Source organism: Cervus elaphus, chromosome X (genome assembly GCF_910594005.1).
Source record: "Cervus elaphus chromosome X, mCerEla1.1, whole genome shotgun sequence".
NCBI lineage: Eukaryota > Metazoa > Chordata > Mammalia > Artiodactyla > Cervidae > Cervus > Cervus elaphus.
The window spans coordinates 26,958,673-26,984,884 of NC_057848.1; the positions used below are offsets into that span (position 1 = coordinate 26,958,673).

A 26,212-nucleotide genomic window follows, 5' to 3' on the forward strand; every position below is an offset into this window, starting at 1 on the left:
AAGCACCAGGGCCTGGTGGAGACACTGCACCTGGAGCCAGAGTTCTTAGTAACTGAGCCCTCCAATTGTATCCTATTCCAGGAGCCCTGGTGTGCCGGGCAACTGTGAGGGTCAGGGTGTGGGCTAGGGGTGGTGTGGGGGGTTGCAGGCAGCGGGGCCTAAAGTGTAGGAGGAGGGTACTCTGGGGGCATGGAGGGGTTGGGTCAGGGTGATCTGGCTGCCAGGGGAAGATAGTGAGGAAAAGCAACCTGAAGGGAACCAGAGGGTCCAGCGGTGATATCCAGGGTGTCCTTGAAGGAGGAAACAGACAGAGCTGGACTCCATCTTAGGCCAGGCTGTGAACATTAGGCTACACCCATGGTCACCCTCCCATTGGACTCTGAACTTTGTGTCTGGTGTCTATAGAAGTGGCATACTAGTGGAAAACCAGACCCCCTGGATAAAAGAGCCTCAGGACTTGGACTTGGACTCTCCATTGCCTAAAAGAATATGTTAATTATCTCTGTAACAGAACAGTCGTAAATTCCATTATGTTTATCGGGATATGACCACAGTCATATTGATAAATCTCCACTGTTTATTTAGTCTTGTGACACATGAATAACAGGTTAACTTTGATCGTATCTCTCTTTTACCTTGTCCAGACTAGTTTCAAGGAATTTGGGGAGGTGGGTTTGAGCAAGTACACAGGGTATATAAGGTTTTCACAAAAACTGGTCAGGGTCCTTGGCTAAGAGGAGACTCTGCCTTGGGCCCGCCAGTGTAATAAACTGCACTGCACTATCTGCATTGTCCTTCTGAGTGAGTTTGTTTCCCGGAACGTGTGGCTACACCATCCTTAGGTTATAGGCTGGGAGATCCGGACAGCCTAGGCAGTGGCCTTGTGGGAGAAGGCGGGTCTCCGTGAGCAGGGAGCCTGACGTACAGGCAAAATGAGTAATGTGGATGGTGCCTTAACCATATCTCCACCAGTAGCCTCACCGTGCCTTTTTCACCGCTCGCAGAGGTGGAGATTGCCCGGTCTTCCTGTCTCGATGCACTGCACTGTGACACTTGATTTGGAAGGAGCTCGATGTTAATGGCCACCTGTTGGTTCTGTCAGTTCTAAAGGGGGCCCAGGCAGTGGAGGGGTGGTGGGTGGTGACCAGTCTCGGCCCAGGAGGAGCCATAATGGAGGGTTAAGCTTAAAGGAGAAGTGTGGTGCTCTGGGCTTTTCGGTGATTTGGGGACAGAGGGAGGACATGCTCCTCTTTCTCCTTCTCGTCGGGAACCTGAATTTCATTTTCCCTCCCTTTTAGCCAATTGAGTGCTGAAGACTATGTCATGTTCCAGACATCCATCGCCCTCTGTCTGCAGAAGATTTCCCTGGTAATGTGGACCTTGCAGCACTATGTGCCCCCCCACCCTTTATACTAAGCCTCTGCGTGAAAGTTGGGGATAAATCTAGCCTATGTGCCTTAGCCTCATGTGTCCTTCCCAAGGGCATTGCTTTCTGCAGTAGGTGGATTGGGCTTCATCTTGTGCCTGTGCTGCTGCTTGGGGGCTCGGGGTCCACATAATTTGTTTGGTGATTGTTAACTGCAGAAAATAAATCTGAGCTACTGTGCTATCTCTGACTTTATTTTCAGCTTCTACACGTCTTAATACTGTATTTGACTTCTGGTTGGAGGGGAGGTTCTGAGATCCAGATATTCAGGGAGTACAACACAATTGAAGACAATTTAAGAAGCAGGAGAATAAGATAGTAGTGTACTGCCATTCAGTATTAATTTTGGAATATTTTCTCACTATATGAAGTGTAGTGAAGTGAAAGTCGCTCAGTCGTATCCAACTCTTTGCAACCCCATGGACTATACAGTCCATGGAATTCTCTAAGCCAGAATACTGGAGTGGGTAGCCTTTCCCTTCTCCAGAGGATCTTCCCAACCCAGAGATCAAACCCAGGTCTCCCACACTGCAGGCAGATTCTTTACCAGCTGAGCCACAAGGGAGGCCTGAGCCATGGAAATACTGTCTGAAAACTGACGTGATGGACGAACACATGAAAGCACCTGAAATAACGCATGGACCACAGGAAGTGCTGGCTATCACTATGGTCAAAGAGCACAGGTATGATGTGGAGTGGGCAGAGAGGGGACGGTGGTGGGTCGTGTGGCTTGGCCCCTAGCTCTCGACTCCCACCTTAGTCCAGTGAGACCCTTCTGTGGCATACGTTGGAGAAATCAAAGTTGCATTGTGGAACTAGCTTTAGGCCTTGAAACTGGAAAGTTGGCATTTGTGTCTCAGTGGTGTCTCTGTGGACACTTGGCGGGGTCTCTTCCACGCTGTCTGAGCCGGCACTGGAGGGACCCGTGTGCGCAGGCGCATCGGGGGCACCTGAAAGGAGCGTGGCATTGTGAGGGAGCTGAGTCCCTCCAGCCTCACGGGGTCTCCATAGCAGCCCGTGGGTGGCTGGGGTGTGTGCGCAGGCGCAATTTTGGCGTACTTGCGCAGAAGGGGAGGGACTTCGTGAGGGGCCCAATCTCTCCGCCCCTTATTTTCCGTCTGAGGGAGACGCGCGGCAGCCATGCAGGCGTCGGGTGGTGGCGCAGGTGGTGCAGAGGGCCGAGATGACCAGCATAGCTCCAGAACACCTGCTTCCCAGAGTGGTTCAGGCAGGGCTGAAGGTGAGGATGGTCACCGGGCCCCAGAAGGCCGGGGTGGGCCTGGCAGAGGAAGAGCGGCGATGGAAGCTGCTGTAGCTCGTCCCCGGGGTGAGCGGGCACCAGGTGGCCTAGGACCTGCTGGAGATGTAGCGCCCTTGGCTGTAAGGCCTAGACGTGGACAGGTGGTGCTGTATCCTTTTCATGGAGCCTCCCTGGGCACGGTCAGTGGTATGGTGGTGGGAAACTTGCCGGCAGCCTGAAGAAGGGATAGAAGGGAGCATGGGCGACCCGGAGCAGCAGGAGTGGGCACCCTGGTCGGAAAGGGAGTTGTCAAGGCCCGAGGAGCCTGGAGGGAGGGGGAAGATGGACCGAAGGATTAGGGAGGCAGCTCAGGGTGGTCACAGGTTGTGGTCGGGAGCATGGGCATCCTGGGGTGAAAACGGGCCTCTTAGGTGTGAGGAAGCCCGAGATATCAGCAGATGCAGTAATGGACGGTGCCTTAACCGTGTCTCTCCCAGCACACTCAGAGTGCCTTTCCAGTCGCCCCTGGAGGCAGACATGGCTCGCAGATCTCTGCTCCCAGATGCCCAACGCCACCAAGGATTGATTCGGAAGGAATTTGCAGTGAATGGCAGTGACCTGCTTGTGTCAGTTCCAGACGAGTTTGCCTTGGGGAGTTGGGGGTGGCAGGTGCTGTGGTCTGAGCTCCCTCTTAAGCATGCTGTGATGGAGACACTGAGGGGCTTGGTCTAAGGAGGGGGGCTGGTACCGTGGACCTACAGGAGCAATCTTCCCTTTCACCTGATTTTCTTTTCCCTGCTTTTAGTAGATGGACTGCTGAAGACCTTGCTTTCATCCGACTTTCCATGAACCCATTCCTCGATCAGCTTTCCCTGGTGATTCGGAACATTCGGAGCCTTGGGCTCCCACCTCGCCGAAGCCTAAGCTGAGGAGAGGGGCTGAGGCCTAACCTTGTGTCCCCTACTCAGCGGGCATAGGGAATTCAACCTAAGAGTCATTGCCACTTTGTTATTTGAGTGTAAGTTTTTGCCTGTACTGGCCTTTGGTCTCTTGGTTCACTTGTTTTGTTTCCCTGCTGCTTGAGGAGTGGGATGCTTCAGTGTTTATTACAGCAGAAAATAAAGCTAAGTCACGTTTTGTGCCCCAGTTTCTTTTCAGCTAAGGCACTTCTGGATTTTAAAAACACTTTTTATCTTTGTTCTTGTGTTAGAGGGAAGGTTCTGAAATTCAGATATTTGAATTCAATTACAAGGGCATTGAAAACAATTTTGGATAATGAAAATCGAGCCCTATATTCAGCACTAAATACTGTCAACATTTAATAATATTTTCTGGTTGTACTTGCACATTAAAGTATAACAGCATGTGATGCAGAAGTTATCAAGTTTAAATTTTTTCCTGAATTTTTTTCATTTAATATACTAGCTTTTGCACTTTCTAAAATATCTTAAGGACTGTGTTATTGAATAGATAGAAGATGCATCATAATGTAATTATTGGGACTTCCCAGGCAGTCCAGTGGATAAGACTCTGCACTTCCAGCGTAAGGGCTGCAGGTTCAATCCCTGGCAGCAGACCTAAGATCCCACATGTCATGTGGCATGGCCAAAAAATTAAGATTGTGTCTTTAAATTTAAAAACAACAACAATAATGTAATTATGGGACATTTGTTTCCACTTTTTTCAGTACTATGGTTAATGATTTAGTGGAATTTATAAATCTTTCCATTAATGGTTATTTCCTTAAAGTATTAATATATTCCAAGAATTAGAAATACAGACCTAAATGTCTACTTGTTTCTTTTAATTTATCTTTTTAATTGGAGGCTAATTACTTTACAGTATTGTATTGGTTTTGCCATACATTGACATGTCCAGGCTCCCCGCTGGGGTCCTCTTGGCCACAGAGCAGGGGACAGACACAGGCAGTAGAGCAGGTCTTCGCACACCCTAAAACTGACTGGGGGCCAGAATCAACAGAAACTGGGAAGGTGGGAAGGTGGGACTGGGATGATCCACACACAGGAAAGGGTCAGCCACTGCTGGAGCCTCTCCCCCTCCTGTGGGGCTAGGAGTGGGGGAAGGCCGCTGGCCTTGGATCTGGAGGGCTGAGCGGACTCTCTGGCCAGGGGGTGGGGCTCAGGGGCCGAATTGAAGTACAACCCCTGATGCAGTCACCTCCCGTGGCACCAGTGGTCCCTGGCAGATGAACCCAATGCCCAGGCAGTGCTGCCCCAGCCCCATGGTCTCCCCCAGCTGTACCTTGCCTGTTGACTTGACCCCCTTCCAGACAGAAGTAGTCCAGCAGGCTGATACAGGGTCACCTCCCAGTTGAGGTACCCTGGTACCTCCAGCCCTCCGGACAGCCTCAAGACACTGTTCCTGGGGAGGGAAAGGCCATGAGAGTTGTGCCAGCAGAGGGCAAGACACTGCGGGTGTCCAGGGCAACATGGCCCTTCCCTTGAGTCTAGCTGGTTCCTCTGGTGCTTCTGAGGGGCACCGGGCACGCCCACAGCCTGGAGTCCCTGCAGTCTCTGTGCCCGGACCCCAGGGGGCCCTGCCCCATGACTTCCGCAGTGGGCCCAACATTAGTCCCCACTTCCCTCCCCAGGTGGTCAGGAACAGCCCACTCCACATCCCTGGTCTCGCACCCCAATATGTATGCACCTGCACATGCCCACATGCACAGAAAAGGACGCAGACTTGAGCTATGTGTGGGAGACAAATGGGATCGACCAGGCCTGGCCCTGGTGCTCGACTCCCTTCCAGAAGTTGAAGTCAGCAGGATGGTCACATGTGAACATGGCAGCAGAGGTGTAAAGGGAAGGGGCTCACTTGATGTTTCCACATTTGGCAGGAAACATTGACGTGCTCATAAACACCTAAGAGGGACATCCGGGGACCTGCGTCAGGGCCTGATTGCGCAGGCATTCTCAGTGCCCATAGTGACGTCACCCGCCCAGGGGCGTGGTTTCCTTTGGGTACCTCAGACGCTCCAGGTGGCAGTGGTGGGCTGACCTGCAGCGTGAGTGGTCATGGAGGCCGCAGACCCAGGTGCTGGCAGGGGTGGTGTGGCGGGAGATGCTGAAGGCCAGGGAGGTCTGGATGGGCCTGGTGACCCAAATGGCCCTGAAGGGCACGAGGGCCTCGGAGGTGCGGGAGAGGCGGGTGCGGCCGTGGCTGGAGCCCCGGAGCTGGTGCAGGCACCTCATGCTCCGGGACCTGGTGGAGACGCCATGCCAGGGCCGGGTGGTCACGCTGCTCCAGGACCAGGTGGACATATGGCGCCAGGGCCTGGTGTCCACGGTGCCCTGGGACCAGGAGGACACGCCAGGCTGTGGACTCTTGGACATGCTGCATCGGGACATGGTGGGTGTGTGCCGCCCATGGCCAGAGGACCAAGAAGCCAACTTCTCAATTTGTATCCTATTTGAAGAGAGGCCAGGGGTGTGGGGTGGAGCGAGGAGGAACAGGCCTCCTGTAAACAGTGGAATGGAGAGAAGACAGTCAGCCTGCAGATAGGAAGGGCTGTGGAAGGGGAGGCCAAGAAGATGGCTGGAGGGTCTGGCCTCGGGGGCATGGGTCAGGGGTGGCAGGGAGAGATGGAGGGGGGAGATGGCCTGAGGGACTGGAAGGGCGGGGAGCAGACTCAGGGTGGGGATGGAGACAAGTGAGAACGGCCAGAAGGAAACAGGACTCCGAATGAAGAGTAGGCCTGAGGCACAGGCAAGGTTGGTGTGAGATGGTCCCTTAACCTCGCCACCACCAGCTCCATCGTCGTGCTCTTCCCATCACCCATGGAGGCAGAGATGGCCCACCAGTCCCTGAGCCCACACGTCCAGCCATACCACAGGGCAGTAGGGAAGGAGCTCACAGTGAACCACAGCATCCTAGCAATGTTAGTTTGCAAAGGGGCCTGGGTGGGTAGCAGGTGTCTGGGGTCATTCTAATAGTGAATTGGAGACCACCGAAATAGGAAGTCTAAGGATGTAGACATGTGCAGTGAGCCTATCACCAGCTGAGGGGGCAGAATTAGGGGAACAGTTCCCACATTTAATTTTAATTTCTTTTTCCCTCCCTTTCAGCCAGCTGACTGCTGAAGATGGTGGCCAGCTCCAAACTTCCATCATGTTCTGTCTCAAGCAGCTTTTCCTGTTGCTTGGGATCAACCAACCAATTACAGGGCACTTTGTGCCCCTGGTTATCCCTAAGCCTAAGCCAAGAAAGAGCGCCTAAGATTAACCTAGGCAGTGCATCCTTCCCCAGGGCATTGATTCCTACACTGGTTGCTGATTTATTATGAGGGTCTAATTGTTTGCTTATATTGGCTTTTGGGCACTCTTGGCCCTGTTGTTTTCAACTGGCTGGAGGAGGAGGGTGTTTCAATATTTCTTGTAGCATAAAATAAAGCTGAACTATCATTCTGTGTCTGAATATACTTTCAAATACTGTGCCTCCACAGTTTCTTGCCTTGGAGAACCAAGGATACTTGGTTTCAAGGGAAGGGTCTGGGCTTCAGATAGTCTAGTAGGACAATGTAATTGAAGACAATTTAGGAAATGGAAGAAAATTAAAATATATTATGGCTTCTCATTCAGCATTAACTGCTGTCAGCAGTTTGGAATATTTTTTTAGTTTTAAACTGGCATTTATATGGCTCAGCCAGTAAAAAATCCACCTGCAATGTGGGAGACCCAGGTTCGATCCCTGGGTTGGGAAGATCCCCTGAGAAGGGAAAGGCTATACATTCCAGCATTCTGACCTGGAAAATTCCATGGGCTGTATAGTCCATGGGGTCGCAGTGTTGGACACAACTGAGTGACTGTCATATCATCTATAACAATAATTAATTGTTGCATGCTCAGGATTAATTTTTTCCTGGAATTGCTTTTATTTAACATATAAGCATTTTCTCTTTCAAAAATTTCTTCAAAAACATGTACTTGAATGCATATAAGAAGTAGCATAATGTAAGTGTTCAGTCAGTTCAGCTCAGTCGCTCACTCAGTCGTGTCCAATTCTTTGCAAGCCCATGGACTGCAGCATGCCAGGCATCCCTGTCCATCACCAACTCCCGGAGTTTACTCAAACTCATATCCATTGAGTCCATGATGCCATCCAACTATCTCATCTTCTGTCGTCCCCTTCTCCTCCCACCTTCAATCTTTCCCAGCATCAGGGTCTTTTCAAATGAGTCAGTTCTTCTCATCAGGTGGCCAAAATATTGGAGTTTCAGCTTCAACATTAGTCCTTCCAATGAACATTCAGGAATGATCTCCTTTAGGATGGACTGGTTGGATCTCCTTGCAGTCCAATGGACTCTCAAGAGTCTTCTCCAACACCACAGTTCAAAAGCATCAATTCTTCAGCACTCAGCTTTATAGTCCAACTCTCACATCTTTACATGACTAGTGGAAAAACCATAGTCTTGACTATATGGACCTTTGTTGGGAAAGCAATGTCTCTGCTTTTTAATGTGCTGTCTAGGTTGGTCATAACTTTCCTTCCGAGGAGTAAGCGTCTTTTAATTTCATGGCTACAGTCACCATCTGCAGTGATTTGGGGGCCCAAAAAATAAAGTCAGCCACTGTTTCACTGTTTATCCATCTATTTGCCATGAAGTGATGGGACTGGATGCCATGATCTTAGTTTTCTAAATGTTGAGCTTTAAACCAACTTTTTCACTCTCCTTTCACTTTCATCAAGAGACTCTAGTTCTTCTTCACTTTCTGCCATAAGGGTGGTCTCATCTGCATATCTGAGGTTATTGATATTTCTCCCAGCAATCTTGATTCCAGCTTGTGCTTCTTCCAGCCCAGCATTTCTCATGATGTACTCTGCATCAAAGTTATAAAAGCAGGGTGACAATATACAGCCTTGACATACTCCTTTCCCTATTGGAACCAGTCTGTTGTTCCATGCCCAGTTCTAACTGTTGCTTCCTGACATGCATACAGATTTCTCAAGAGGAAGTTCAGGTGGTCTAGTATTCCCATCTCTTGTTAAACATTTAATATGTTTACATTTGTCCCTAATAATGCTTCGGTGGAATTCTTCTGTATAAGTCTTTGCCTGACTGGTTATGTCCTCAAGATAGATTCCAAAGGGTAGAAGTACTGAGTTAAAAATTTACTTTTCTATTGATTTTTTAAGGTTATTTGCCTAGAGTAGGTAGTTGCTACTCAAAAGTGTGCCTCCCCCCCCCCCAGTATTCTAGTTTGCCGACCACCTTTTATCAGTAGGTCTGATTCCTCCCAAAGTAAAAAGCTTAGCTTGCAGATCAAACAACTCAGAAACACTAGAACTCTAAATTTATGGCCTATTGACCTTGTTTCAGATCAATGTAGAAAAGTTTGGGGACAATTAGTTAAGTCTTTAGGGGAGCAGTTAGCTTCCTCCAATGTCTAGTATTTCCTGCAACCTCACCAAATTTGCTGATAGTTTTAGTAGTTCTGTGAATTACACTGCATTTTCTACATGTATGATCAGGTTATCTGCAGATAAGGTGTGCTCAATCACTCAGTTGTGTCTGACTCTTTGCAACCGCATGGATTATAGCCTGCCAGGTTCCTCTGTCCATGGAATTTTCCAGGTAAGAACACTCGAGTGGGTTGTCATCCTCCAGGGGATCTTCCTGACCTAGGAATCGAGCCCACATCTGCATTGGCAGGCAGATTCTTTACCACTGTGCCATCTGGGAAGTGGCACAGTGTTAAAACAGAAAGAAAGTAAATGCGCATCTTCACTGAATAAAGATTCAGTAAATCAGAATAAGCCCATCCCTTGGTGGCTCAGTGGTAAAGAACCCACCTTCCAATGCAAGAGACTAAGATTCCATCCCTGATTCAGGAAGATCCCCTGGAGTAGGAAAGGACAACTGATCCAGTATTCTTCCCTGGGAAATCCCATGGACAGAGGATTCTGGTGGGCTGCAATCCATAGGGTTGTGGAATAGAATACAATTGAGCAACTAAACAACAAAACAATAAAGAAATCAGAAGAAGGTGAGAATCTGTGTGAGGAGATGATACGTTCCTGTTTTAAGAGTATGCTCCCACTATGTGACTGGGTATTACTTTTGACCTTTTTTTAATTTGTGTGGGTCTCAGTTGCAGCATGCAGGATCTTCAATGCATCATGTGGGCTCTTATTTAATAGTTGCAGCATGTGGGATCTAGTCAGCTCACAAGGAATTGAACCTGGGCCACCTGCATTGGAATTGTGGAGTCTTAGCCAATGGACCACCAGGGAAGTCCCTGACATAAGTATTTTCTTTATTTCGGATAATAATCATCTGCTCTGTTAGATTAACGGGCTTCCCAGGTGGCACAGTGGTAAAGAATCCGCCTGCTAATGCAGGAGATGCAAAAGATGCAGTTTCAAACCCTGGATGGAGAAGATCCCTTTAGAAGGAAATGGCAACCCAATCCAGTATTCTTGCCTGGAAAATTCCAGGGACAGAGGAGACTGGTGGTCTACAGTCTATGGGGTTGCAAAGAGTTGAACATGACTGAGTGACTGAGCATGCACGCTCTATTAGATTAAGAAATAATCTTTCCCAGTCTTTCCTTTAGAACATTGGAAATTGATTTTGAACTTGATGTAAAGTGTATACCACTGTCAAGGACATGTATGAGTTTTGTAACCCAGCAACCATTTTCCTTCTCTTGGTACTGGTATGCTGTCACCCTGGAAAATTGCCCCTTTCCTTTTCTCTCAGCCATTGTGACTGTGATAGAGTTGACTTCACCTCTGATTCCAGGGGTGGGCATGTGGCCCAGGCCTGCCCAATTGGAGCACTGCTTTCCTCCAGCTGTGGTGATATCATCCAACCAGTGACACTTTGGGTCTCTAGGAGAGACAGGCTGGCAAAAGACAGAGGGGGAGTTGGAGCAAGAAGGCAAATCTCAGGGAACAAAATGCTGGATCCAGCCATGCCTAAAGACAAACTACTTTTGTACCTTGTAATTACACAGACCCAGAAATTCTCCCTTTGGCTTAAAAACCAATGTGGATATTCTTGGTCATTTTTGTTCTACTTGTTTTTCACTTGCAATAGCAAAGTCTTGACTATTAGTGAATTGAAGAATCATAATTTTCTTTCTTACTTAATTAACGTGGTCTGAAGACTTGGTCCTTCATTATTACTTCAAGGGAGAAATAGGTCTATTTTGTTACTAAGGGATTAGTTCCTTGCTAATCAACCCATATCATGGTAGAAAAGGAGCCCAATGAGTCAAAGGAGGGGAGGGACACTGCAAGGGGCAGCTGGATTAAGGGGAGAAGGAGGGTGACCATCCCTTTCCAGACAGGGCACCCAGAATTGACCCAAAATTGGGCCATATAGTAGATACGGCAAAGCCTGTGTCATCCACAGTACTTTAAGAGCTGTATAATATTCCTCAGAATGCATAATCCATAGTTATTTTAACCAATCTCTTGTATATAGGTCTTTAGGCTGTTTGAAATTTGTTAGTATTATAAACAAACCTGAAATGGATATCCCATACATTTGCTTTTGTGTAACATATTATGTGGAGAAGGAAATGGCAACCCACTCCAGTATTCTAGCCTGGGAAATCCCATGGACAGAGGAGCCTGGTGGGCTACAGTCCATGGGTTTTAAGAGTCAGACATGCCTGAGTGACTAAACTACTACCACCAACACATGATGTACAATAATTCTGATTTAAGAAGGATTGTTGTGTCAAAAAGTAATTTCTTTTTAAAATGTTTTATACATGTTACCAAATTGCCCTCCAAAAAGTTTGCATGAATTTGATTACAACCAGTTGGGTATGAAAGTGTCCAGTTTCTGACTTACTACCCTGATGTTGTCAGCTTGTTGTTTAGTCGCTAAGTTGTGCCCACCTCTTTTGCAACCCCATGAACTGTAGCATAGCAGGCTCCTCTGTCTATGTCCATGGGGTTTTCCAGACAAGATAATGGAGTGGGTTGCCATTTCTTTCTTCAGGGGATATTCCCGAACCAGGGATTGAATTCATGTCTCGTGCTTGGCAGGTAGATTCTTTATTTTACCACCAAGCCACCTGGGAAGCCCATTTGTCAGCTTAGCCTGGCATAATAAAATAATAATAAAATACCACAGACCAGCGGTTTAAGGGCTTCCCTGGTAGTTCAGCTGGTAAAGAATCCTCCTGCAATGCAGGAGACCCTGGTTCGATTCCTGGGTTGGGAAGATCCCCTGAAGAAGGGATAGGCCACCCACTTCAGTGTTCTTGGGCTTCCCTGGTGGCTCAGATGGTAAAGAATCTTCCTGCAATTTGGGAGACCTGGGTTCAATCCCTGGGTTGGGAAGATCCCCTGTAGGAGGGCAAGGCAACCCACTCCAGTATTCTTGCCTGGAGAATCCCTGTGGACAGAGGAGCTTGGCAGGCTACAGTCCATGGGGTTGCAAAGAGTTGGACACGACTGAGCGACTAAGCATAGCACATTAGGAACAATGTTTATGAAAAAATTTGCCAATTTAGGGGCGGTCCTATGATGGCAGAGGAATAGGACAGGGAGACCACTTTCTCCCCCACAAATTCATCAAAAGATCATTTGAATGCTGAGCAACTTACACAAAACAACTTCTGAACACTGGCAGAGGACACCAGGCACCCAGAAAGGCAGCCCATTCTCTTCAAAAGGAGGTAGGACAAAATACAAAAGACATAAAGAGAGACAAAAGAGTTAGGGATGGAGACCCATCCTGGGTAAGGAGTCATGAAGGAGGAGAAGTTTCCAAACAGCAGGAAACCCTCTCACAAGCATGTTTGTGGGGAGTTTTGGAATCTCAGAGGGCAACAAAACTGAGATAAAGAAAACAAAAAGAAAACCCACAGAATACGCACCTAACCACCACTCCCAGCAGAGAAGTACCCCAGATGCTTGCGTCCGCAACCAGCAAGTGGCGGCTGGACAGGGAGGCGCGGGTTGCATGCCTAGGGTAAGGCCCAGGCCTGAATGCCCTGAGGACAACCTGAGGGAGCTAACATGAGATAGCAACCCAGCCCCAGAGATGGCACCCTCCACCAAACTGTGAGCAGGCCTCCAGTTGCTAATCACGTCTTCCTGGGATCCTGGACAGTTGACATCTGCCAGGAGTGTCGCAGCCTGACATCAGCTCCCCAGAGGAGATACACCAGGGACGGCGCTCTCATGGTGCACCTGGGACACCGAGCAGCTGGGACTATGGAGGAGACTAAGACGCACGGCCCACCTGGGACAGTGCACTTGCCAAGCACCTGGTCGCATGAGCTGCTTGGACCTGGGAAGGGCAAAAAACGCACGCCCAACCAAGTCCGTGCCCTTGCAGAATGCCTGAGAACCTGAATCTGAGCAGCTCAGACCTGGGAAGTGAACAAAACACAGGGCCCGCATTAGACAGTTCCCATGCAGAGCAACCTGGAGCCTTAGCAGTGTAGACCGGGAAAATACACGCCACCGTGAGCTGGGGCAAACCCCATGTGGTCCATACACTATGAACACTCCCCACACATGCCAGTGATATTTGTTTGCAGTGTTCTTAAAGAGATGGGAATACCAGACCACCTCACTGCCCTCTTGAGAAATCTCCATGCAGGTCAGGAAGCAAGAGTTAGAACTGGACATGGAACAACAGACTGGTTCCAAATAGAAAAGGAGTATAACAAGGCTGTATATTGTCACCCTGCTTATTTAATTTACATGCAGAGTACATCCTGTGAAATGCCAGGCTGGATGAAGTACAAGCTGGAATCAAGACTTCTGAGAAAAATATCAATAACCTCAGATATGCAAATGAAAGTGAAGAGAGAGTGAAAAAGTTGGCTTAAAGCTCAAAATTCAGAAAACTAAGAGCATGGCATCTGGTCCCTTCAATTCATGGCAAATAGATGGGTAAACAGTGGAAACAGTGACAGGCTTTATTTTTGGTGGCTCCAAAATCACTGCAGATAGTGACTTCAGTCATGAAATTAAAACACGCTTACTCCTTGGAAGAAAAGTTATGACCAACCAAGACAGCATATTAAAAATCAGACATTACTTTGCCAACAAAGGTCTGTCTAGTCAAGGCTATGGTTTTTCCACTAGTCATGTATGGATGTGACAGTTGGACTATACAGAAAGCTGAGCACCGAAGAATTGATGCTTTTGAACTGTGGTGTTGGAGAAGACTCTTGAGAGTCCCCTGGACTGCAAAGAGATCCAACCAGTTCATCCCAAAGGAGATCAGTCCTGAATATTCATTGGAAGAACTGATGTTGAAGCTGAAACTCCAATACTTTGGCCACCTGATGTGAAGAGCTGACTCATTTGAAAAGACCCTGATGCTGGGAAAGACTGAAGGCAGGAGAAGGGGATGACAGAGGATGAGATGGTTGGATGGCATCACCGACTCAATGGACATGAGTTTGAGTAAACTCTGGGAGTTGGTGATGGACAGGGAGGCCTGGCATGCTACAGTCCATGGGGTCGCAAAGAGTCGGACATGACTGAGTGACTGAACTGAACTGAACTCCCTCCCCACAACTGAACAAGTGAGCCTAAATAAGTGACCACTTTCGCCCCCTTGTGTCAAGGTGAAAATTAGAAACTAAAGAGACGTGCAAACAGAGAAAGCCAAAATAAACAAAGAAGAGGGAACTGCTCTGGAAGTGACAGGTGCAACAGATTAAAACCCTGTAGTTAAAATTGACTAAGCATTGGAGGGGCCTGAAGACCTTGAGAAGAAGTGTAAGCTGGAACAAGGAACTATCTGAAACTAAACTGACCCCACACTGCCCTCAACAGCTCCAGAGAAATACCTAGATACATTTTTACTATTACCATTTTTTAATCTTTTTTAGTTTTTTTTTAGTTCTTTATTACTCCTTTTTCATTTTTATAACCTACTATTACCTTTCAAAAAAGACCCTACTATTAAAGCAAATTTCATAGATAAAGATAGATAGATTTTATTTTGTGTTTTTAATATTGTATTTTTGAGAATCTAACCTGAAAATAGACACTAGAGTTTCAATCTTTGCTCTTTGGTATTGTTATTCATTTTGTACCTTTTAGAATACAATCTTCAGTGAGTGTTTTTGCTTAGGGGTATGATTACTGGCTAGATTGCTCTCTCCCCTTTTGACTCTTCCTCTTCTCCTCCTGATCACCTCTATCTCCCTCCTCCCTCTTCTCTTCTCCATGTAACTCTGTGAACCTCTTTGGGTGCTGCTCACTGTGGAGAATCTTTTCACCATTAACCTAGATTTTTTATCATCTGTGCTACATGGATGGAGAAGTCTTGAGGCTACTGTAAGAATAAGACTGCATGCCAGAGGTAGGAGGCTTAAATCCAAAACTTGAGAACACCAGAAAACTCCTGACTCCAGGGAACATGAATCGACAAGAGCTCATCCAAAAGCCTCCATACCTACACTGAAACCAAGCTCCACCCAAGAGCCAACAAGTTCCAGAGCAAGACATACTGTGCTGATTCTCCAGCAACACAGGAACACAGCCCTGAGCATTAACTGCCCAAAGTCACGCCAAACTCATAGATACCCCAAAAATCACACTGGAAACTTCACTGCAATCCAGAGAGAAGAGATCCAGCTCCACCCACCAGAACACAGACACAAGTTTCCCTAACCAGGAAATCTTGACAAGCCACTCATCCAACCCACCCACAGGGAGCAACCTCCACAATAAAGAGGAGCCACAAACTTCCAGCCTAGAGAAAGACCACCCCAAACACAGCAATCTAAACAAATGAAAAGGCAGAGAAATAGTCAGCAGGTAAAGGAACATGATAAATGCCCACCAAACCAAACCAAAGATGAGGAGATAGGGAGTCTACCTGAAAAAGAATTCAGAATAATTATAGTAAAGATGATCCAAAATCTTGAAAACAAAATGGAGTTACAAATAAATAGACTAGAGACAAGGACTGAGAAGATGCAAGAAATGTTTAACAAGGACCTAGCAGAAATAGAAAAGAGTCAATCCATAATGAATAATGCAATAACTGAGATCAAAACCACTATGGAGGGAACCAACAGTAGAATAACTGAGGCAAAGGATAGGATAAGTGAGGTGGAAGATGGAATGGTGGAAATAAATGAGGCAGAGAGGAAAAAAGAATTAAAAGAAATGAGGACAGCCTCAGAGACCTCTGGGACAATGTTAAATGACCCAACATTCGAATCATAGGAGTCCCAGAAGAAGAATACAAAAAAAAGGGGGGGCATGAGAAAACACTTGAGGAGATAATAGTTGAAAACTTCCCTAAAATGGGGAAGGAAATAGCCACCCAAGTCCAAGAAACCCAGCAAGGATCTCATTCAAATATGAAGGAGAAATCAAAAGTTTTACAGACTAGCAAAAGCTGAGAGAATTCAGCACCACCAAACCAGCTCTTCAACAAATGCTAAAGGATCTTGTCTAGACAGGAAACACAGAAAAGGTTTATAAACTCGAACCCAAAATAACAAAGTAAATGGCAATGGGATCATGCTGCTGCTAAGTCGCTTCATGCCGGGGTCCAGCCTCGGCAGGATCCAGGGGGTACCCTCAGGATGAACGGCGTAGGCGAGAGAGAGAGAGAAGACACGTGAGACCAGCCTTGATAGGGCCAAGTCTCAGGATGACCAGAGAGAGAGAAAGAGCAGATGGGGGTATTTGCAGGGTCTGGCAATGGTTTATTTTTTACCATAGCTTTTATACCCTTACTCAGAACATTTTCAAGGTACAAGATGCTTACTCATGCTTACACAGGATTAGTATTATATCATTTTGTTTTTTAGGAAAAGCAGGATGTTTTTTGCTTTCTAATTCTATAGTAAATCTTAGCACATGATCTTCTGGCCTTGGGGCTTATTAACATTTTATGCAGGTCAGGTGACTGTAAACCTATTTTCTGTTTCTATGGTGACCTTAACTGAAAGGTAGCAGTCTCATAGGGCAACAGTACAGAGTAGAAGTATAACCTTGTTAATATAAAAATGAATCCTTCTGCAGAAGTTGTCAGTTGCATTTATCTAAGAAGTTTACCCCACACTGACTCTGCAACTTTGGTGAGGCAGCCCCTGCCTAGCACTCTTGACTAATAATTAACAACCATTTCATTGTTACCACACTAGGGCTAAGCTCTTATTTTTCTAGATCTATATTAACAATGGTTTCTATAACACAACCTTAGCACATTAAAAGCAAAAACACAGCAAGCAAAACACAGCAAGCAAACGTCAACCCAATAACCACCTTTAGAATAATTTTTCTTATGGTTTCTAATAGGACTCCTTCACCCCTCAAAAAGGCTCTATGTCTATTAGGGCTTTTATATAATCAGGTTCTTTATGCTATTTTATGATTAGGATATTATAAGCAATCATGCATATTAGTACCAAGGGCATAAACGCATTTGGCAAACAAACTACCAGCAAAGGACTTTAAATTAAAACACTCCTTTCACCCTGGATAATCTCATAAAATACCACCACCTGGGAAACTTATTGATTAAAGTTCTAAATTGATTCTTATTTGGGAAGAGATCAGGGAAGGCCTTCTGCCTGTGCCACAGAAATTAGGGAGTAGTCTATTGAAGCAAGCATCAGAAAGACAGATATTATCTTTAAGGTGAGCACCGGGGGCAACTTTTCAGAATCCCTGAAAACCTGATCTGCCTTGCCTGTCAGGCTTTCTCCTCGTGACCTGTCATGGGTGGGATCTCATGAGCTGGCCTTTTCAAAACCCCTGAAAACCTGATCCGCCTTGCCTGTCAGGTTTTCTCCCTCATGACCTTGTCATGGGTAGGGTCTCATGTGTTGGCTCCCGGCAGCTTGAGTCGTGTCCGACTCTGTGTGACCCCATAGATGGCAGCCCACCAGGCCCCCCTGTCCCTGGGATTCTCCAGGCAAGAACATTGGAGTGGGTTGCCATTTCCTTCTCCAATGCATGAAAGGAAAAGTGAAAGTGAAGTCGCTCAGTCGTGTCCGACTCTTAGCGACCCCATGGACTACAGCCTATCAGGCTCCTCCGTCCACGGAATTGTCCAGGCAAGAGAACTGGAGTGGGTTGCCATTGCCTTCTCTGCAATGGGCTCATACTTATCAATAATTACCTTAAATGTAAATAGGTTGAATACCCCAACCAAAAGACAAAGACTGGCTGAATGGATACAAAACCAAGACCCCTATATATGCTGTCAACAAGAGACCCACCTCAAACCTAGGGACACATACAGACTGAAAGTGAAGGGCTGGAAAAAGATATTCCATGCAAATAGAGACCAAAAGAAAGCAGGAGTAGCAATACTCATATCAGATAAAATAGACTTTGAAATAAAGGCCGTGAAAAGAGACAAAGAAGGACACTAACGTATTGATCAAAGGATCAATCCAAGAAGAAGATATAACAATTATATAAGCACCCAACATAGGAGAAGCACAATATGTAAGGGAAATGGTAACAAGTATGAAAAGGGAAATTAACAGTAACAAAATAATAGTGGGAGACTTTAATACCCCACTCACACCTATGGATAGATCAACCAAACAGAAAATTAGCAAGGAAACACAAACTTTAAATGGACCAGTTAGACCTAATTGATATCTGTGGGACATTTCACCCCAAAACAATGAATTTCACCTTTTTCTCAAGTGTACATGGAACATTCTCCAGGATAGATCACATCCTGGGCCATAAATCTAGCCTTGGTAAATTTTTTAAAAATGTAATCATTTCAAGCATCTTTTCTGATCACAATGCAGTAAGATTAGATGTCAACTACAGGAAAAAAAACTATTAAAAATATAAACATATGGAGGCTAAAGAACATGCTTCAGAATAACCAACAAATCACAGAAGAAATCAAAAAAGAAATCAAAGTATGCATAGAAACAAATGAAAATGAAAACACAACCCAAAACCTATGGGATTCAGTAAAAGCAGTGCTAAAGGGAAGTTTCATAGCAATACAAGCTTACCTCAAGAAACAAGAGAAAAATCAAATGCATAACCTAACTTTACACCTAAAGCAACAAGAAAAAGAATAAATTAAAAACTCCAGGGTTAGTAGAAGGAAAGAAATCATTAAAATTAGGGTAGAAATAAGTGAAAAAGAAACAAAGGAGATTATTGCAAAACTCACCAAAACTAAAAGCTGGTTCTTTCAGAAGATAAATAAAATAGACAAACCAGTAGCCAGACATATCACGAAAAAAAGGGAGATGAATCAAATCAACAAAATTAGAAATGAAAATGGAGAAATCACAATAGACAACACAGAAATACAAAGGATTGTAAGAAACTACTATCAGCAACTATATGCCAATAAAATGGACAACTTGGAAGAAATTGATGAATTCTTAGAAAAGTATAACTTTCCAAAACTGAACCAGGAAGAAATAGAAAATCTTAACAGACCCATCACAAGCACAGAAATTGAAACAGGAATCAAAAATCTTTCAACAAACAAAAGCACAGGACCAGATGGCTTCACAGCTGAATTCCACCAAAAATTTAGAGAAGAGCTAACATCTATCCTACTCAAACTCTTCCAGAAAATTGCAGAGGAAGGTAAACTGCCAAACTCATTCTATGAGGCATCCAACACCCTAATACCAAAACCAGACAAAGATGCCAAAAAAGGAAACTACAGGCCAATATCACTGATGAACACAGGAGCAAAAATCCTCAACAAAATTCTAGCAAACAGAATCCAACAACATATTAAAATGATCATACATCGTGACCAAGTGGGTTTATCACAGGGATGCAAGGATTCTTCAGTATTCACAAATCAATCCATGTGATACACCACATTAACAAATTGAAAGATAAAAACCATATGATTGTCTCAATAGATGCAGAGAAAGCCTTTGACAAAATTCAACACCCATTTATGATAAAAACCCTCCAGAAAGCAGGCATGGAAGGAACATACTTCAACATGATAAAAGCCATATATGATAAACCCACAGCAAACATTATCCTCAATGGTGAAAAACTGACAGCATTTCCCCTAAAGTCAGGGTTCCCAATCTCAGCACTACTATTAACATAGTTTTGGAAATTTTGGCCATAGCAATCAGAGCAGAAAAAGAAATAAAAGGACTCCAGATTGGAAAAGAAGTAAAACTCTCACTGTTTGCAAATGAGATGATCCTCTACATAGAAAACCCTAAAGACTCCACCAGAAAATTACTAGAGGTAATCAACGAATATAGTAAAGTTGCAGGATATAAAATTAACACACAGAAATCCCTTGCATTCCTATAAACTAACAATGAGAAAACAGAAAGAGAAATTAAGGAAACAATTCCATTCACCATTGCGAGGAAAAGAATAAAATACTTAGGAATATATCTACCTAAAGAAACAATGACCTATATAAAAAATTATTAAACACTGATGAAAGAAATCAAAGAGGATACAAATAGATGGGGAAATAGACCATCTTCATGGATCAGAAGAATCAATATAGTGAAAATGAGTACACTTTCTAACACCATACACAAAAATAAACACAAAATGAACTAAAGATCTAAATTTAAGACCAGAAACTATAAAACTCCTAGAGGAAAACATAGGCAAAACACTCTCCGACATAAATCATAGAAGGATCCTCCATGACCCACCTCCCAGAGTAATGGAAATAGAAGCAAAAAGAAACAAATGGGACCTAACTAAACTGAAAAGCTTTTGCACAACGAAGGAAACTATAAGAAAGATGAAAAGACAGCCTTCAGAATGGGAGAAAATAATAGCAAATGAAGCAACTGACAAAGAATTCATCTCAAATATATACAAGCAGCTCATGCACCTCAATTCCAGAAAAATAAATGACCCAATCAAAAAATGGGCCAAAGAACTAAACAGACATTTCTCCAAAGAAGACATACAGATGGCTAACAAACACATGAAAAGATGCTGAACATCACTCATTACCGGAGAAATTCAAATCAAAACCACAATGAGATACCATCTCACACCGGTCAGAATGGCTGCTATCAAAAAGTCTACAAACAATAAATGCTGGAGAGGGTGCAGAGAAAAGAGAACCCTCTTAAACTGTTGGTGGGAATGCAAACTAGTACAGCCACTATGGAGAACAGTGTGGAGATTCCTTAAAAAACTGGGAATAGAACTCCCATATGACGCAGCAATCCCACTGCTGGGCATACGCACTGAGGAAACCAGAACTGAAAGAGACAAGTGTACCCCAGTGTTCATTGCAGCACTGTTTACAATAACTAGGACATGCAAGCAACCTAGATATCCATTGGCAGACAAATGGATAAGAAAGCTGTGGTACATATACACAATGTAATATTACTCAGCTATTAAAAAGAATGCATTTAAATCAGTTCTAATGAGGTGGATGAAACTGGAGCCTATTATACAGAGTGAAGTAAGTCAGAAAGAAAAACACCAATACAGTATATTAGTGCATATATATGGAGTTTAGAAAGATGGTATATGCTATATGACCCAGCAACCCCACGCCTGGGCATACACACCGAGGAAACCAGATCTGAAAGAGACACGTGCACCCCAATGTTCATCGCAGCACTGTTTATAATAGCCAGGACATGGAAGCAACCTAGATGCCCATCAGCAGATGAAAGTATAAGGAAGCTGTGGTACATATACACAATGGAATATTACTCAGCCATTAAAAAGAATTCATTTGAATCAGTTCTAATGAGATGGATGAAACTGGAGCCCATTATACAGAGTGAAGTAAGCCAGAAAGATAAAGACCTACACAGTATACTAACACATATATATGGAATTAATAAGATGGTAATGATAACCCTATATGCAAAACAGAAAAAGAGACACAGACATACAGAACAGACTTTTGGACTCTGTGGGAGAAGGCGAGGGTGGGATGTTCTGAGAGAATAGCATTGAAACAAGTATACCATCAAGGGTGAAACAGATCACCAGCCCAGGTTGGATACATGAGACAAGTGCTCAGGGCTGGTGCAATGGGAAGACCCAGAGGGATGGGATGGGGAGGGAGGTGGGAGGGGGGATCGGGATGGGGAACACATGTAAATCCATGGCTGATTCATGTCAATGTATGGCAAAAACCACTACAATATTGTAAAGTAATTAGCCTCCAACTAATAAAAATAAATGGAGAAAAAAAAAGAAAGATGGTAACCATGACCCTATGTGCGAGACAGCAAAAGAACACAGATGTATAGAACAGACTTTTGGACTCTGTGGGAGAAGGCGAGGGTGGGATGATTTGAGAGGATAGCCTTGAAACATGTATATTACCATATGTGAAATAGATCACCAGTCCAGGTTCAATGCATGAGACAGGGTGCTCAAGGCCAGCAAACTGGGACCACCCTGAGGGGAGGGATAGGGAGGGGGGTGGGAGGGAGGTTCAGGATGGGGGATACATGTACACCCATGGCTGATTCTTGTCAATATATGGCAAAAATCACTACAATGTTGCAAAGTAATTAGCCTCCAATTAAAACAAATAAATTAAAAAAACTAAAAACAGAACTACCACATGACCCAGCCATCCCACTACTGAGCATATACCCAGAAAAAAACATAATTCAAAAATATATATGCACTCCAGTGTTCACAGCAGCACTTTTTATATCCAAGACAGGGAAGCAATCTAAATGTCCATCAATAGACAAATGGATTTAAAAAGATGTGGTATATATATACAGTGAAATATCAGCCATAAAAGAGAAAAGAAAACAACCCATTTGCAGCAATATAGATGGACATAAAGATTGTGATACTGAGTGAAGTCAGTCAGGGAAAGCAATATCATATGATATTGCTTATATGTGAAATCTAAAAAAATGGTAGAAATGAACTTATTTACAAAACAGAAATAGAGTCAGAGATGTAGAAAACAAACTTATGGTAACCAGGGAGACAGCAGGGGGTGGGTGGGAACAAATTGGGAGATTGGGATTGACATATACACTCTACTATATATAAAATAGATAACTAATAAGCACCTACTGTATAGCACAGGGAACACTACTCAGTACTCTGTAACGGCCTATATGGAAAAGAATCTAAAAAAGAGTGGATATATGTATAAGTGAATCATTTTGTTGTACACCTGAAACTAACACAGAATTGTAAATCAACTATTGTTGTTCAGTCGCCTGGTTGTGTTCGACTCTTTGCGACCCCATAGACTTCAGCACCCCAGGTCTCTCTATCCCTCACCATCTCCTGGAGTTTGCCCAAGTTCATTTCTGATGCTGTCCAGCCATCTCATCCTCTGACTCCCTATTCTCCTTCTGCCCTCAATCTTTCCCAGCATCAGGGACTTTTCCAATGAGTCGTCTGTTCACATCAGATGACCAAAATACTGGAGCTTCAGCTTCAGCATCTGTCCTTCCAGTGAATATTCAGGGTTTTCCTTTAGGATTGACTTATTTCATCTCCTTTCTGTCCAAGGCACTTTCAGGAGTCTTCTCTAGCACCACTGCTCGAAGGCATCAATTCTTTGGCACTCAGCTTTCTTAACTGTCTAGCTCTCACAACCATACGTGACCACTGGGAAGACCTTAGCCTTGACTACAGGGACCTTTGTCGGCAGAGTAATGTCTCTGATTTCAACAGCCTGTCTAGGTTTGTCATCCTTTTCTTGCCAATCATCTTCTGATTTCATGGCTGCAGTCACCATCTGTGGTGATTTTGAAGCCCAAGAAGAGGAAATCTACAACTACTTGTACCTTTCCCCCTTCTATTTGCCATGCAGTAATGGGGCTGGATCATGATTTTTTTAAATATTTAGTCTTAAGCCAGATTTTTCATTCTCCTCCTTCACCCTCATCAAGAGGCTCTTTAGTTCCTCTTTGCTTTCTGCCGTTAAGAGTGGTATCATCTGCGTATCTGAGGTTGTTGATGTTTCTCCCGCCTATCTTGATTTTGGCTTGTAACTCATCCAGCTTGGCATTTCATGATGTGCTCACCATATAGATCAAACAGACAGCATTTAGATTAAGCAGACAGCCCTGTAGTTTTCCTTTCTCAATCTTGAACCAATCAGTTGTTCCATATAGGGTTCTAACTGTTGCTTTTTGACCTACATACAGGTTTCTCAGCAGACAGGTAAGATGGTCTGGAATTCCCATCTCTCTAAAAGCTTTCCACAGTTTGTCATGATCCACATAGTCAAAGGCCTTAGCACAGTCAATGAAAGAGAGGTAGATGTTTTTCTGAAACTACCTTGCTTTCTCTATGATCCAGCAAATGTTGAAAATTTGACCTCTAGTTCCTCTTCCTTTTCTAAAATGGACTTCTCTGGTGGCTCAGACGGTAAAGCATCTGCCTACAATGCAGGAGATCCGGGTTTGATCCCTGGGTCAGGAAGATCCTCTGGAGAAGAAAATGGAAACCCACTCCAGTACTCTTGCCTGGAAAATCCCATGGATGGAGGAGTGTGATAGGCTACAGTCCATGGGGTCACAAAGAGTTGGACATGACTGAGAGACTTCACTTTCACTTTCTTTCTTGTGGACATCTGGAAGCTCTTGGTTGGCATAATGCTGAAGCCTAGCATGCAAGATTTTAAGCATGGCCTTACTAGCATGGGACATGATTTGGCCCCTTTCATGCATCATAGCCTTGTTGTGGCAAAGGGGCTTGCATAACTCAATGAAGCTATGAGCCATGACGTACAGAGCCACCCAAGACAGATGGGTCATAGCAGAAGAGTTCTGACAAAACGTGATCCACTGGAGGAGGGAATGGCAAACCACCCCAGTATACTTGCCGTGAGAACCTCATGAACTGTAAAAAAAAAAAAAAAGGCCAAATCAATGATACTGCAATATAAATTAAAAAAAAAACATGTCATTTGCAAATATTTTCTCCCATTCAGTAGGTGACCTTTTTGTTTTTATCAATAGTTTCCTTCACTGTGGAAAATTTCCTGTTTGAATAGGTCCCATTTGTGTATTTCTGCTTGTATTTCTGTTTCCTGGGATGTCCTATGCAACCTGTCCTGTTCAGGGTGCCTTGTGGCATTGAGTGCTTGGTGGTTTAACTGTATACTGTTCACTGTCCTTAAGAAGTTGTTTTGTGGGGATTCTTTGGCACCTCCTTTTGCTAGGCATTTAATGGTACTATTATGGGATGGATTGTGCCTCAGACTGAATGTTTGTGTCCTCTCAAAATTCATGTGTTGAAATCCTGACCTGAAAAATGATGGACTTTGGAGGTGGGCCTTTGGGAGATGATCTGGGTCATGAGAGTAGAGCCCTCATGAATGGGATTAGTGCCCTGACAAAAGAGACCCCAAAGAGCTCGCTCACCCATTCTGCCATGTGAGGACACAAGAAGGTGGTTGTTTATGAAGCACAAGTAGGCCATCTCCAGACACAAGTTCTGTTGGTATCATGACCTTGGACTTCCAGCCTGTCTGTAGTAGACTGTGCTAGTCTGCGATAGCAGCCCAACCTGACTAGCCAGTGTCCCCCAAAAGATGTTTAAGACCTAAGCTCCACTGCCTGTAAATGTGACCATATTTGGAAATGGGGTCTCTTTAGATGTAATCAAGTTAAGATGTAGTCATACATCTTGGGGTGTATTAGGCTTAGGGTGGCCCTAATCCAATGATTGGTGCCCTTATAAGAAAAGAAAATGAGACATAGAGACACACAGGGAGAAGGCCATATAAAAACAAGGCAGAGACTGAAGTGACACGTCTAAGAGTCAAAGAACACCAAGGACCACAGGCCACCAATGTGAGGCTGGGAGCAAGGTGTGGAACAGGATTGCCCTCAGAGTCTGAAGCATGAGGTGCCCCTGCTCCCAACTGGATTTCAGAAAGAGAATAAATCTTTGTTAAGCCGTCCAGTTTGTGGTCATGGGTTACAGCAGCCCTGAGAAAGTCACATGGGTGCCAGCAGCCCAGGAACTCTTGGAACCAAATTTAGGCCTTGAAGTCCCTAAAGCACCCCAGCTATTCAAACCCAGACAGCACAGAGCCAGGCCCACAGCCCCAAATTCATGGTTTGCTCTCCTGTGTCTGTGAGCACCTCATCAACACTCCCTGCAGCCCCAGCACCGGGGTGAGTTGGGTTGACTTTCGGCCTCCCTTGTGTTCAGTTCCAGAACCAACATCCTTGGGGCACAGAAGCCTCAGTGGCCTCCTTCTCAGACTCTCATTTCCTCTCAGCTTTCACTCACTTGTTGGTTCTCAACTGCTTTAACAGATTTGAAGAATACTTCATCTGTCATCTGTAGTTATTTTCAGCAGAAAAATCTGACTACTACTGCCCATGGTTAGAGAAGCCCAGGCTTGTTCTGTCACACTCCTGGATGCTGACAGAATCCTCATTCTGGTACAGCAGACATCTACGTGAGTCTGAGAGATCAATCCCCACCTTGCCCCAGACCCACAACGCTCAGACGCAATGGAACCCGCAGAATTCACAGAACAGCCCCATCCCTGGGTCTCCCCGCTTCCAGACGCCCAGTCCTACCACACGCCCTGTGCTCTGCTCCACCCAGGATGCGGTAGTATCGGCTGTGCCTGCACCCCGCCCCTGACACGCACACCCCTGTCT

General features: G+C 44.9%; 1 protein-coding gene across 3 annotated transcripts; it reads left to right on the forward strand.

The window, feature by feature from the left end:
• Positions 1 to 2,506: 2,506 nt before the first annotated feature.
• LOC122690057 (EKC/KEOPS complex subunit LAGE3-like) lies at positions 2,507 to 3,616 on the forward strand. Of its 3 annotated transcripts, none has more exons than XM_043897012.1 (3): positions 2,507 to 2,835; positions 3,164 to 3,292; positions 3,475 to 3,616. In XM_043897012.1, the coding sequence occupies exons 1-3, from the start codon at positions 2,567 to 2,569 to the stop codon at positions 3,593 to 3,595; spliced, it is 519 nt and encodes a 172-aa protein (XP_043752947.1). In that variant the 5' UTR covers positions 2,507 to 2,566; the 3' UTR covers positions 3,596 to 3,616. The 3 variants fall into 3 exon arrangements, with proteins under 3 accessions (XP_043752947.1, XP_043752948.1, XP_043752946.1); XM_043897013.1 differs by having other exon boundaries at positions 2,511 to 2,835; positions 3,164 to 3,335; positions 3,475 to 3,501; XM_043897011.1 differs by having other exon boundaries at positions 2,512 to 2,835; positions 3,472 to 3,609.
• The last annotated feature ends 22,596 nt before the right edge of the window (positions 3,617 to 26,212 follow it).